Consider the following 14,240-nt stretch of genomic DNA (forward strand, 5'->3'; position numbering starts at 1 on the left):
CATCCTAGGATGTATCACCCATGCAAGTTTTATTAAATATTGGGCTTATAATTACTTGGAAATGAGACCTGCTCCAAAAACTTTAACTTGGTCATTCTTTACCTGAAATTGCAGCATCTGAAACCTTGACTGGTACAATGAAACACACTAGAAGCATCCTCCATGCATCTCCGATTGACATAGGGCATAGAAGTACTTGAAAAAAAAAAATCTGCTCCAAAAACTTTAATGTGGGACGCCCACTGTATTACATAAGCTCCCTCCAACTTCGTTGAGGTAGCTAAAAATGTGATAAAAAGAATCTCCTATGCATTTTTCAAGAGCTCCATAACTAATAACAACTGTGTAAATATTATACAGCTTACTGTATTCTTCTCTGATAGGATGATTTTGATAACTATTAATGTCTTGCAAGTTAATATTATACCACAAACTTTTCTTTTGAAGAAAAAATTCAAGGAAGACTTGTTTACTGTTTTATCAGCATTCATATGTATTTATTTCACAACAATAACATACAGGTATCTAACATATTTGTGGAATGAAAAGCATAAGGATAAACATTTGTAAAAGCAGTAATGACTAGTTTTCAAATGATATCTGCAAACAATTCAATATATTATTTTTTGCATCAATGCAATATCAAATGAGATTCTTGGAATGTAAATAAAGTTTCAGAAGAATACACCTGCAGGTAAACAGCTATATATACATGTATCTATTTCTAGTAGAAGAAGAAAAAGATGTACAAATTTCTAACACTGTAATAAAACATGAGATTCTTAATCTTACAGCCTTGCCTTACCTCATTATAAACATACCCATATCACATGTTTACTCAGATCATAAACATTTACATAGAGATATAGTCTACAATATATCACTCTAACGTAACTAAGGATCAACAGTGACCATACTTTCCACATACAGTGATGGGGTCTGTAATTTTGCAAATTATCAACAATGAGATATAAGTAGAAGATATTGTTGATGATGTTTCTCAACTTCTTTAGCGTTAATTACACAAGCATGTTGTTAAACCAAGATTTTATGAACATTATTAAAAGATGTCATCTGTTTGTTGTATGGATGAAACCTGGTGAACAACCAAGCTTCTGTGTAGTATGAAACTCATTTTAAATTTATTAATTATGACAATAAATTGATTTCTATGTTTGGTCTTCTACCCATGCCATTCTGCCAGATTTCATATTTTTTTTTAAATTCTATAATTTAACTTACACTGGCAGGATGCTTATTCGCATTTTAATTACTGGTTACTTAATTTCCTCTTCCCCATGAGATGTGCATTTTAAATTTTGTGATTCTCAGAATAATCATATTTTTGGCTAAGGTGAAAATATTTTCTCATCTGTCTCAATTGCAATACATGTACATAATGCAAAGTTACAGACCCTATCCCTTTAACATCACTCAAGAGTTTGAATAAATCAGAATTGTCTATACATAAATTAACATTACCTGGTAACTTGTAATCAAATCAAAACCTAATTTTAAGAATTCTCTGATTCTGGTTATGAATTTGTAAAATGTAATGCAAAACATGAAAGCATTTTAAAAGCCTAAAACTAGCAAAAAAAAAAAGAAGAAAGTTTTCAAAATGATGACAGCATTATAAAAGATCTAAACTAGCAAGAACAAAAAGCAAAATCCTGTTAATATAAACAATGCAATTTTCTGCTGCAAGATACTATATCGCTATCCTTATTCACTCAATACCAGTTACAGAGACCCATAGTAAGCATGTTAAAACACTCTCTGTAATGTAATTGAAAATATACATTGTATTCCAAAACAAACCTCATATCTAACTGATAACCACTTGACCACATTTTTTCTATTTCAAAATAAACCAATACATATGGAAACATACCCTGTGTATACCATATGCAAATTTAAATACAAATACAAACACAACCTACAGACATGTTATTACACTACCACACAGATACCTTTTCAACAAATAACAAATGTATGGCAATGTATCATATTGCACTATCTACAAATTTTAAAATAACTAAAAAAATACAACAAAATAGTAAAATATGAACAAATAAATAGGGACTAAATACATAAACATACACATACTTTTATGGTAAACCTTTGCAATATTTTCCAAAACAGATATACATGTATAACAAACTTTTAAGAAGTTTTAATTTGAGGGAATATTTCTTTTAACAGTAAAATTTTGCTGCAACACAGAGACACACACAATAGTGAAAAGATACATTTTTGTTTCTTATTTTGTATGCTGAAAATCCTTGTGAAATTGAAAGATGAATCTGCAAAATGTATAAACCAGTACATATGTATACAGTACATGTAAAACTTCATCATAAGGGACTTGGATATAAGGAAATCTCTGTTATAAGTTAACCCTCTTCCCCATCCCTCATATCATAAACCTTTCTTGTATAGATACACTGTATAAAGAAAGAACTAAAAATTCATGTCCACATGACTTCCTTAAAAGCAAGTTTTACTGTATACAAAGGAAGCTATATTCCTATACATCGCAAAGCACTATGAATGAAACAATTATTCTTTACATTCATCTTCTTGAACTCCAAAATAGAACCTGACTTTTGAAATGCACCCAATTTGCAAATATATTTTCTATCGACAATGTATAAAATAGTGAATGAATAAATATATTAAGAAAGCAGAAAAATACACATGGTAGAAAAAAAACTCCAAAGTTAATGTAAAAATTCAAATTTTAAACTTTGTTCCTGAAAACCACTTTGTGACAGTGAGTTTTAGCAGTCTCACAATTGAAGGTGGCTCTTATAATACAATACAGGGATTTTTATTTCTTCTCAGTACCTGAAGACTTTAGTCTTGCTATAAAGAGCTTGCTATTATAAATGTAATAATTCAACATATGTTCAATGGCCAATATGTTATTATTTGAATCCTGTGGAGTCATCATTGTTCATGGGGGACCGATCATGTTCTTGGATTTTGTGGGTCACCCTTACCAACGAATTTACATCCCCACAAATGATAACAATGTACTGGTTCATTTAATCTTCTGTATATACCCACAAAAATTTTGAATGCCTACATATACTGACCTCCAAGAATTAAAATGATTCTACAGTATACAAACATTTTAAAAACATTTTTTTTCACATATAAAATGAATTATGTAGTATCAATCTTTTCTTCAAAGTGCACCTTTCTGTGACACAGTTTCTAGCACTGAAGTGAAGATGCAGTATACTGTAATCACATTCAATATAACTGGACACTTTAAAGCAACCCTGACATTTCTACAAGCTAATTTCTTGAAGCTAATCAATAAGGACTACTATCATCTAATCATTTCATGTTATTTCCCTGTGGCTGCTGCCACATCATCCTGGGTGGGCTGGTACATTTGGCTCCCCCCACTCTGTTTGTGAGTGTCCTCGTCCCGCTGTTTGGTATATTTGGGTCCGCTGCTCTCCCCGCCACTCCTCAGTCTCGCCCTCTCCTCTTCCTCTTCATCACTCTTTAGGTAGAAGTGGAAGCCTAGATTGAGCTCTGGTATGTCGTACAGGACTGCCAACAGTAGCATCATCATCAGCAAGCCTATGAACAGGTACACTACAAAGAGAGAAATATGTAAAATAATTGTTTTAAAATTTTGTATTTTTCACATACGGGCATACTAAAAAATTCACTTGGGGGTTTTAAAAATTACATGGCAAGCCAATAGTCTTTACCCTGACTTTCAAAGATCTTGTGAGAGGATTTTAAATCCATGTATCAGATCAGAGATTTTATAGCACACAGCCAAGTGACTAGGTGAGTGGAAGGAGAGTTTTCCACAGATTTGATATTTGTGGTGCCTAGCTTGTACGGTATACAGTATTACCTGTGGTGTCTAGTTTGTATACAGTATTACCTGTGGTGCCTGGTTTGTATACAGTATTACCTGTGGTGCCTAGCTTGTATACAGCTCTAGCCTTCTGGTCAGGGTTGTCTCCTGGGATGTAATCACCTAGCCCGATGGTTGTCATGGAGATGAAGCAATAGTAAAAGGAGTCTAAAAAGTCCCACTTTGGCTCAAGAGCAGAGTAAATGCTGGCAGGAATAATGAAGATGAAAACAATGGCAGCCAGTAACAAAATGAAGAAATGCAGCAGCTGGATGTGGAACACTCGGTATAGATGTCCAAGCTTGCGAAACAGGAAATAAAGGAACATTTTGGTGGGTATCATCAGGCGCTCTACGATGGCAGTGAAGAAAATCAAGGTCAGTGGAATGCCAATCATGGCATAGAGGAGACAGAAACCCTTCCCTGCCTCAGATAGGGGTGCCACTCTGCCATATCCTACAATGGTGGAATCAAAATTGAAAGGTATAAAAAAAAGTTCTGGTTAATGTTACATAAAGAATGTAAACAAAAGCAACATTCTTTAATTCTAATACATGTACTTAATTCCCACCAGCATTTATTAAAAAAAAATTATGTTGGATATTTTGTGTTTTCTAGATTTCTATGAAGAATTAAGAAAAGTTTAATAAAAAAAAATACTCAAGAAAAAAAAATTAAAAATCATGAGAATACATGACAATTAAGAACACTGGATGTGAATGTCCTATCCATATGCAAAATCTGCATTTATATATAAAATATGCAGAATCTTTCATATTCAAGTGTGAATAATCTGATGAATTTTCCAACATGGAATTTTGACCAGTGTATTTAATTTGTACAGTACATGTAATATTCTCTTTAGCCCTATAATCATTTTCAAGAAAATATATGCAAGGAAACATCTAATTTAAAAACATAGGTAATCAAAGATAACGAAGCTCACCTCAACGAATGTTATCTTAAAGTAAGGCAAATTTCACATCATATTCTTTTTTTAGTTAGTGTACATCCCAAGATCAATATCCATGGAAGTTTGGTTTAAGTACGACTTATAGTTACTTGGAAATAGACCTGTTCAAAAAACGTTTATCTTGTTTACTGATCAAGAAAATTTTGTTCAATTCCAATATCCAAAGTAAGTCTGGAAGTTTTCATCCTTAGATGCACCATATATGCAAGTTTAATCATAACAGGCCATAATGTTATATAGCTACTCCAAAAAAATTATCCTGGTCACTCATCTGGAAAATGTAGCTCAGATTCAGAATCCAAAGCAAGTCTGGGAGTGACCATCCCTAGCTACATCATCCATGCTAATTTGGTTAAAATATGGCTAAAATTCACTTATGTGGAAAATCTAGGTCGAATCCAGCATCCGAAGCAGGTTGGTTAGATGCATCATCCATGCAAGTTTGGTCAAGGTAGGGTTTATAGTTACTTGGAAATGGACCTGCTCCAAAAACTTTAACCTGGTCACTCATCTGAAATATCTAGGTCAGATCCAGCATCTGAAGCAAATGTGGTAGTGTCCATCCCTAGATGCATCATCCATGCAAGTTTATTCAAGGTAGAGCTAATAGTTACTTTGGAATGGACCTGCTCCAAATACTTTAACCTGGTCACTCTTCTAGAAAATGTAGGTCAGATTCAGCATCCGAAGCAAGTGTAGTAGTGTCCATCCCTAGATGCATCATCCATGCAAGTTTGGTCCAGGTTGGGCTAGTAGTTACTTGGGAATGGACTTGCTCCTAAAACTTTAACCAGAACACCGACACCAGGGGTATAGCCTAAGCTCATCTCGACTTCGTCAAGGTGAGCTAAAAAAAACACTTGTATTTCAAAACAATGTTATTGCATGAAAACAAATACAGAGCAAACATACATGGGTACATGTAACCCTATCTGCCCTCTCCCCCTTCCCTCAATCAATGGTGGTCATAATTGAGTCAGCTCCAGTCTGTGAAACCAAAAATATGAATCCCCCCCCATTTCCTTTCTATGAAAAACCATGTATAAATTGTTTTTTTTTTATTGCAAGTCATCCCATCTTTGAACATATTTACATGTATTTTTGTTTTTAAATACCTATTGTTGTAAGGAGTGTTCCAGCAAAGAAGATGGACTGGCCAAATGTCCAGTTAGGCTCAGACATGGTAACATTCTTAGTGGCTGACACTCCCCGGTTTGTAGCAATAACAATGCTGGCAATGAACTTTTCCAACTTGTCATCTGAAAACAATATTGATCACTGATTCTTCAGTTTGTATAGAAAATAATGCATGTCAAATCTGTATCGGAACCAGATTCACCAACATTAGCCACTGAGATGAATGAAAGCCATGTTGGCCTTGGGATGTAACATACTTCTAATAAATATGCAATACATATTATTCTCAGAGTTGAAAAATCAGGTCTTTATCAATCAATTTCAGCCTCTTGGAATGTTGCAGTGTTGAAAAAAAATTCTACAATAATGGAAGAAAACAGGGATATAAAAATATGTATTGTTGTGTTCTTGAGTCTTCACCTTCTGGTATTTTTCAGGAACAGAAGTCAAGCCCTTTGACTTTGTAGCCCTAAAAGTATTCCAAACAAAGTTCTTTTTCAGACCAGGTAATAGATCATAAATTAAAATTTATAAAAGCAACTAAGAAAGGGAGGAGGAAGGGAAGCAACCAAGCCCGGACCTGCTGTTAATCACTAAAATTTTATTTAATATGATATAATTTACTTAGAAATTTTACTTTTGATTGACTGCATGATCCAAAGTTCTTAGCTAATCAAATATTTCCTCTCTTTCATATTTGTTTCTTGAAGATGTAACTTACAAGCTCATGTGACTGTGAACATAGAAAAATTCTAATGATTAAGTGAAGCATTTAATAGAATATTCACCGATTGCTGATTGAGTGAAAAAGTGGATTATGTTGTATACATCATCGTCATGATGTAAAATTTAAAGATCATCATACATTTTGCACAGTTACCAAAGCTAGATAGGCTGATAGAGTGAGACACAAATGGACATGGTTCAATTAGGCTTACTCTAAATGCACTTTCTCCCTTGAATTTGGGGTTACAAAAAGTAAGAAAGCAAAACCTTAATATAGATTTGATATAAACATACAGTGTCCATAGATGATGTCCATAATTGTCTTGACAGTATGGATGTCTGTAAAAGTGAGAACTTGGGTGTTAGAAAACAGAAAGGAAGATGATAAAAGGCCTTAATTTCATGTATGAATTTCCAGATGTATTGAGATCAGATAATGTGAATGAAGTTGTACACTGATGAGTAGTGAATATGATGACTGTCAAAAACAAATCTACAAGAGAGATTATTGCCAGCAAAATGGATGAGTGAACATTAATGAATAGCAGTGAATTTAATGCAAAATTAATACAAAAAGTTTCAATAAATTACTCAACCATTCAACATGACATATTGATCATGATATTGTTTTTCATTTAATATATATTTTTCATTAAAAAGAGATTTTGATTTTTATGCATCTTGGTTTTAGAATCTACCTGACACACATGAATGATCAGACAAAAATTTCCATTTCCTGCTCATGAAATCCTTTCGATCATCCCTCTCGACACCATATTCTAGCTTCATGAACACGAGTGCACCAAAACATAGATAACCAAAAAATCCTACGCAAAGCCATGTTAATCTAGCAGTGGAGCTTCTGCAACAGGCCTTTACATTTTCCATCTTAATCCAAGACTGCTGAACTCAGTGTCTCACTGGAACGAGCTTATTCTAATTACAGTAATCTGCACTACGTTTGATGAGTCCCTAGACCCCAAGAAAGAAATTTATCACAACAAAATCAATTTCAGCATAGTGTCATACACTATTTATAATCCCAGGATGAATGCATCGCTAGAGAGGCAGCATTTTTATTTTGTTTTAATTGACATTTCTATTCAATTGTTTTGTCTTCAAGCTTTAATTATCCAATTTTAATAGATATTCTGAGGCAATGCTATAATTTGAGCCATTCTATTCACTTTCTTCAAAAAAAATATGAAAAAAGGAATTGTTTTTATTTTTTCCTGAGATTATGTTACACATACAGTATTGTCTAATTCTCTTAATAAGAAATTCTTTTTAATGAAAAATATATATTAAATGAAAAACAATATCATGATCAATATGTCATGTTGAATGGTTGAGTAGTTTATTGAAACTTCTTGTATTAATTTTGCTTTAAATTCACTGCTATTCATTAATGTTCACTCATCCATTTTGCTGGCAATAATCTCTCTTGTAGATTTGCCTTTGACAGTCATCATATTCACTACTCATCAATGTACAACTTGATTCACATCTTTTCATTAATTTCATTAATAAATGAAATTATCATTTTTCAAAACATAAAAAAACCCTATCAAGCAAAACAAACAAATTTCGAAGCAAACAAATTTCTATAAATTGATTATCAATTAAAAGATTCGACATGTTCTGAATTTAGTGCAAAACTTTGTTATGATCAATATAATCATTATGAAAATTAATGTTACTCTGAATTAACATCTTTAAATGTATGCAAGCTGGGCATTTGGAGAAATGGGTGAATGGGAGAGGTATATTTCATTCTAACAATGAGATAACAAGAGGCCCATGGGCCACATCGCTCACCTGAGTAACTTTGGCCATGCTGTTCTTTATCAGATTTCCCCCCTTTTAATATACCTATCGTGGCTCCGCCCTACCCCCGGGGGTCATGATTTGAACAATTTAGAATCTACACTACTTCAGGATGCTTCCAAATATGTCTCAGCTTTATTGGTCCAGTGGTTCTTGAAAAGAAGATTTTTAAAGATTTTTCTTATATATTTCAATGTAAAACTTGGATTCCTTATTGTGGCCCGCCCTACCCCCGGGGGTCAAGATTTGAACAATTTATAATCTACACTACCCCAGGATGCTTCCATATAAGTTTCAGTATTTCTGGCCCTGTGGTTCTTGAGAAGAAGATTTTTAAAGATTTTTCTTATGTATTTCAATGTAAAACTTGGATTCCCTATGTGGCCCCACCCTACCCCCAGGGGTCATGATTTAAACAATTTAGAATCTACACTACCCCAGGATGCTTCCATATAAGTTTCAGTATTTCTGGCCCAGTGGTTCTTGAGAAGAAGATTTTTTAAGATTTTTCCTATATATTTCAATGTAAAACTTGGATTCCCTATTGTGGCCCCGCCCTACCCCCGGGGCTCATGATTTAATTTAGATTCTACACTACCCCAGGATGCTTCCATATAAGTTTCAGCTTTTCTGGCCCAGTGGTTCTTGAGAAGAAGATTTTTAAAGATTTTTCTTATGTATTTCAATGTAAAACTTGGATTCCTTATTGTGGCCCCGCCCTACCCCCGGGGGTCATGATTTTAACAATTTATAATCTACACTACCCCAGGATGCTTCCATATAAGTTTCAGCTTTTCTGGGCCTGTGGTTCTTGAGAAGAAGATTTTTTAAGATTTTTCCTAAATATTTCAATGTAAAACTTGGATTCCCTATTGTGGCCCCGCCCTACCCCCAGGGGTCATGATTTGAACAATTTAGAATCTACACTACCCCAGGATGCTTCCATATAAGTTTCAGCTTTTCTGGCCCAGTGGTTCTTGAGAAGAAGATTTTTTAAGATTTTTCCTAAATATTTCAATGTAAAACTTGGATTCCCTATTGTGGCCCCGCCCTACCCCCAGGGGTCATGATTTGAACAATTTAGAATCTACACTACCCCAGGATGCTTCCATATAAGTTTCAGCTTTTCTGGCCCAGTGGTTCTTGAGAAGAAGATTTTTTAAGATTTTTCCTAAATATTTCAATGTAAAACTTGGATTCCCTATTGTGGCCCCGCCCTACCCCCAGGGGTCATGATTTGAACAATTTAGAATCTACACTACCCCAGGATGCTTCCATATAAGTTTCAGCTTTTCTGGGCCTGTGGTTCTTGAGAAGAAGATTTTTTAAGATTTTTCCTAAATATTTCAATGTAAAACTTGGATTCCCTATTGTGGCCCCGCCCTACCCCCAGGGGTCATGATTTGAACAATTTAGAATCTACACTACCCCAGGATGCTTCCATATAAGTTTCAGCTTTTCTGGCCCAGTGGTTCTTGAGAAGAAGATTTTTTAATTACCCCACCCTATTTTTGTCTTTTCTTGATTATCTCCCCTTGTAAGGGGACTTGGCCCTTTATTTTAAAAATTTACACTTCTCTTTACCCAAGGATACTTTGTACCAAGTTTGGTTAAAATTGGCCCAGTGGTTCTTGAGAAGAAGTTGAAAATGTGAAAAGTTTACAGACGGACGGACAGACGGACGGACGACGGACAACGGGTGATCAGAAAAGCTCACTTGAGCTTTCAGCTCAGGTGAGCTAAAAAGATGATTATGCATCAGTATATAATGTAACAATAATCATGCAAAGTACCAGATAAATTAGAAATAGATAAAATATGAAATTTTATGCAATATACATGTTCTAACAAAAATGTTGTTCATTTATTTAGAGACTTTCCACCCAAAAATATCTACTCTAAAACCATCCCTTAATAAACATGGTAAAATGTACCCCCTTTTTCAAAGGAGGGATGAACAAGCTGATTTATCTTTGAATTGATAAAATATGCATTTGAATTGAAACGTCAAATTGGACAATACATGTACTCAGGCTATGCATGAAAAAGATGGAAAATGCTTGTTTAGCCACCAATTTGCTTTGGAAACTAAATGCTAAAAATCTCTGAATTGTGTGACTATGAATTTAGACAAAGGGAAATGGCTTATACTTCTTTCAAATAAGTGACACACATGGTGAAAAACATTCATTTCAGCTAGAAAAGAAATTTTTTCTTTCCTGATTACTGGTTACTATATACCAGTTTTAAATAGCTTGGGGAAAAACTGCATTTTATATGTTTGATGTAAGAAAACCTTCAATATTTTCATTTACAATTGAATGCTTTCTCAATACAAGTAGACGTTTGTGTACTGATCATGTTAAGAGGGTAGCCATTCAGGAAGGTTGATCATTAAGCATAAACAGAAGGATGTTTGTTTCTTTATTTTCCAATGCATATTTGCCTTACAGCAAAAAATGATGAATAATTATTACTAAGTATTACAGTACAATGTTAATACTGTTGTACGTTAAAATAGTCAGTGGTAAATTGTTGCTTTCACAACAAGTTAGAAATAAAGCAGAAAAAAACTTTATGACTCTTCTATTTCAGGAGGCACTTAGAACAAATTTTGGCTAAGGCCAAACTAAGTTTAATACAATAAACTTTTTTGTTCATGAATATGCATTACTATAACCTTGCTAATGAAAAAAAAATAATGATGCTGTGGCTTTAACATTCTTGAAAAAAATTTCAAGATACAAGTGTATATTTTCATACACATAAATAATCCCAATGGCATGTAAACTACCTACCTACTGTGGCTCCACTCTAGCTCTGTGAAGGCTTAGTATGATTTAAACAATATTGGGTGTAAACATCTCAAATGCAGATGCTTGCATATATATATTTTTTTATCGATCATTATTATTATTTGTGGTCCAATAGTTTTTGAGAGAAAAAAGATTTTTCCAAACATATTCCTATCTTGAACTTGATCCACTTCATTGGTCTCCCATGCTAGATTACAAGCCATATTAAATTTGAACAAATTTAATCCTACACAGGATAAGGTCCGAGTGTATTAATTTGACTTATTATTCAAATGAAGCTTAAGGACATATGGCAGGGGTAGAAACTCCTTAAAAATACAACCAATAAAACACACTCGCAATTTCACAAGACTACTCGCAATTTTAAAATAAAGATTTTTTTAAATTTAAAATTATATACATGTAACTTAAGGATAAAGTAACTACAGTTAAATAAACAAAATACCGGTACAACTGCAGTCTCACAGTGTTTTATTTATATTATAAGCATTTTGTTCTGTAAAATTAATACTAAATATATTATATAATTTTGGGCCACTTTCAATGCAAGTTTTTTCTCTCCAGTTTTTCATGTTCTAATCTTGATTTTTCTTGTTCAAAGTATAACAAATCTAGTAAAAAATCAACTCACAAGTTTTTTGTGAGTTACTATATTTTCAGCTCACAATTTTGATATTCTAACTCACATTTTGCGAGTGGTATATAGTGAATTTCAAACTCTGATACTCAACATACCTTACCTACTGATAATTTTTCAAGATATTCTTAATTTAAGATTATACTTCCATCAGATGTTCATAGACAAAAAATCAACAAGCATTACCAGGTGTTTTGAAAAAGATATCATTTGATGAAAATTCTTGTATAATTCAAAGAAAAATATATAAAATTACTAAATATATATTCTAGATGTTTTGTTTATCCAAACTTGTTTTAAAAGAAGTGTATAAGGCCAAATAAAAAAAATATGTGTGGTTCCAGTTACCCGACCGTCCCTATTTTATACCCCCGACCCTAAACTTTTTTTTGGCAATTTTCATATTTTTTCCAGAATTTTCCCCAACTTCCATCAATGGCTCCGGTTTAAGTTTTAGTTTCAGCAATGACGGCCCCCTTGCACAACATAGTGCAAGTGTTTATTAGTGTTAAATCCAAAGCAAGCTAGCATGTAGATGTCCCCTACTAATATTGACTAGTAAATGTCATTTGCAAAGTAGTGATAAGTATTATTTAGAAAAATTAAGAAATTCATTTTGTAAAAAAAAAAAAAAAAAAAAAAAAATCAAAAAAAAAAAAAAAAAAAAAAATCCCTACCTACCTACCCTAATTTTTTGGAGGTGTAACCGGAACCACACATATTTTTTTGTTTGGCTTAACAGCATACATAGACATTAAGATATAGCACACAGTTCCTTTAAGTATTGGAACTATCCAACTCCAGGGGAAAAGACAATAAAGTTCAAAGTACGTTGTGTATGTCCTTGTTAATAACAGAACCAACCTTTCCTGGTGTTCTGTGGCAAGTTTGATTGAAATGGCCAAGTGGTGTTTCAGAAGAGGTTTGAAACATAACTGTCAGACAGATGATGGTGTACCAACTTTGATTAATAGAAAAGCTCAACTGAGCTTTCAGCCATCAACTGAAATGATTCCTTCTCGCAGTTTGTTTTCAATGCAGACTTCTTTTGCATGTAAATTGTAACAGACCTGACTTGCATATTATATCATATTATACCAAAAGATATTAATGTGAGTTATATGTATTATAGAGCAACTGCCAACATATCAAAATGTCATTTTTTATTAAAAAAAAAAATTATATCAGTAACCATGGTAACAGGATAGGAGAAAAATGTGATAGACCAGACTGGAATTTGAACCCGGGCCCCCTGAATCTCCAGTCAGATGCTCTACCAACTGAGCTGTCTTGCCACCGGTGATCAACCCGTCTGACCGCCACTTTCCTCCCCCCTCAAAGGTCTTCACCCCCGAAGACACCAACCCAGGCTCTTCCTTGGCAGGTCTTTTGCCTGTCACTTCTAGGACATGGCATGGCACCATATGAAACAGGAGAGGAGAAAAATGAGATGGGATTCATACCCTGAATTTCCAGTCAGGTGGTCGTGCTCTATTAACTGAGCCATCTGGCCACTGGCGATCGAACCCGTCTGACAGCCACATACTGTATCATTAGGGACATATCATACAACCCAAAGTGTAAATTTACATCAACACACAGATAGTTTTATCAATTCTTTTATGACTCTACAGCTTGAAAAGCATACATACCTGTCAAGCATGTGTTGTCAGTTAAAAACTGAGACCTTAATTTCTTCACATTCTTAATTAATTCTCGTTCTTGTGGTCCTTCAATAGCAGAAAATACAGAGGCACCAATCACAAGGTAAAGCAGATAAAACACTGCCAATGCAAGCAACCTGATTGTACTTTTACGCAATTTTAACATTGTCTGTCGGTTGCGCTGCTAGATGTAGTGTCCAAATGAACAATGAAGAGTCAGCAGAAAGAAGCCGGATGCTGAGGCCTATGGAAAAGCCCGATTTTTACAGAAATACTTCATGAACAAACTTTTCTGAATTGTTGACACATTGCATAATGAATTTCATAGAGAACTGGTAGGTAATGACATAAGAGAATCTGCATAACCGGTAAATATTGCTAAAAATGTGTTGTTTGCACTCGTTTCAGGTTTCTCATTAAAAATGATGTTGACCTAACAACAGCCAAAGGATAACATCCCGATTAAAAACATAGTTCTTAAAGATCCTGTCAGATTTCCCCCAAATACATCTGTTAATTATGATAATTCAGTTCTTCCCTTCATCAGTTGTTCATAATTTTGATCATATTC

General features: G+C 33.9%; 1 protein-coding gene and 1 long non-coding RNA gene across 3 annotated transcripts in view; both read right to left on the bottom strand.

The window, feature by feature from the left end:
- The window catches only part of LOC133183057 (uncharacterized), a 275,276-nt gene that overhangs the window by 111,031 nt on the left and 150,005 nt on the right, over nucleotides 1-14,240 (bottom strand). The gene's annotated exons all lie outside the window — the stretch shown is intronic.
- Nucleotides 466-14,070, bottom strand: LOC133183036 (potassium channel subfamily K member 1-like). Of its 2 annotated transcripts, none has more exons than XM_061317956.1 (4): nucleotides 13,658-14,070; nucleotides 5,978-6,121; nucleotides 3,947-4,345; nucleotides 466-3,615 (listed from the first exon to the last, which is right to left on the bottom strand). In XM_061317956.1, the coding sequence occupies exons 1-4, from the start codon at nucleotides 13,833-13,835 to the stop codon at nucleotides 3,359-3,361; spliced, it is 978 nt and encodes a 325-aa protein (XP_061173940.1). In that variant the 5' UTR covers nucleotides 13,836-14,070; the 3' UTR covers nucleotides 466-3,358. The 2 variants fall into 2 exon arrangements, with proteins under 2 accessions (XP_061173940.1, XP_061173939.1); XM_061317955.1 differs by lacking the exon at nucleotides 13,658-14,070 and adding an exon at nucleotides 7,424-7,818.

This window comes from Saccostrea echinata, unplaced genomic scaffold, assembly GCF_033153115.1.
Source record: "Saccostrea echinata isolate AGI-Se365-2 ecotype Australia unplaced genomic scaffold, CSIRO_AGI_Sech_v1 ptg000009l, whole genome shotgun sequence".
NCBI lineage: Eukaryota > Metazoa > Mollusca > Bivalvia > Ostreida > Ostreidae > Saccostrea > Saccostrea echinata.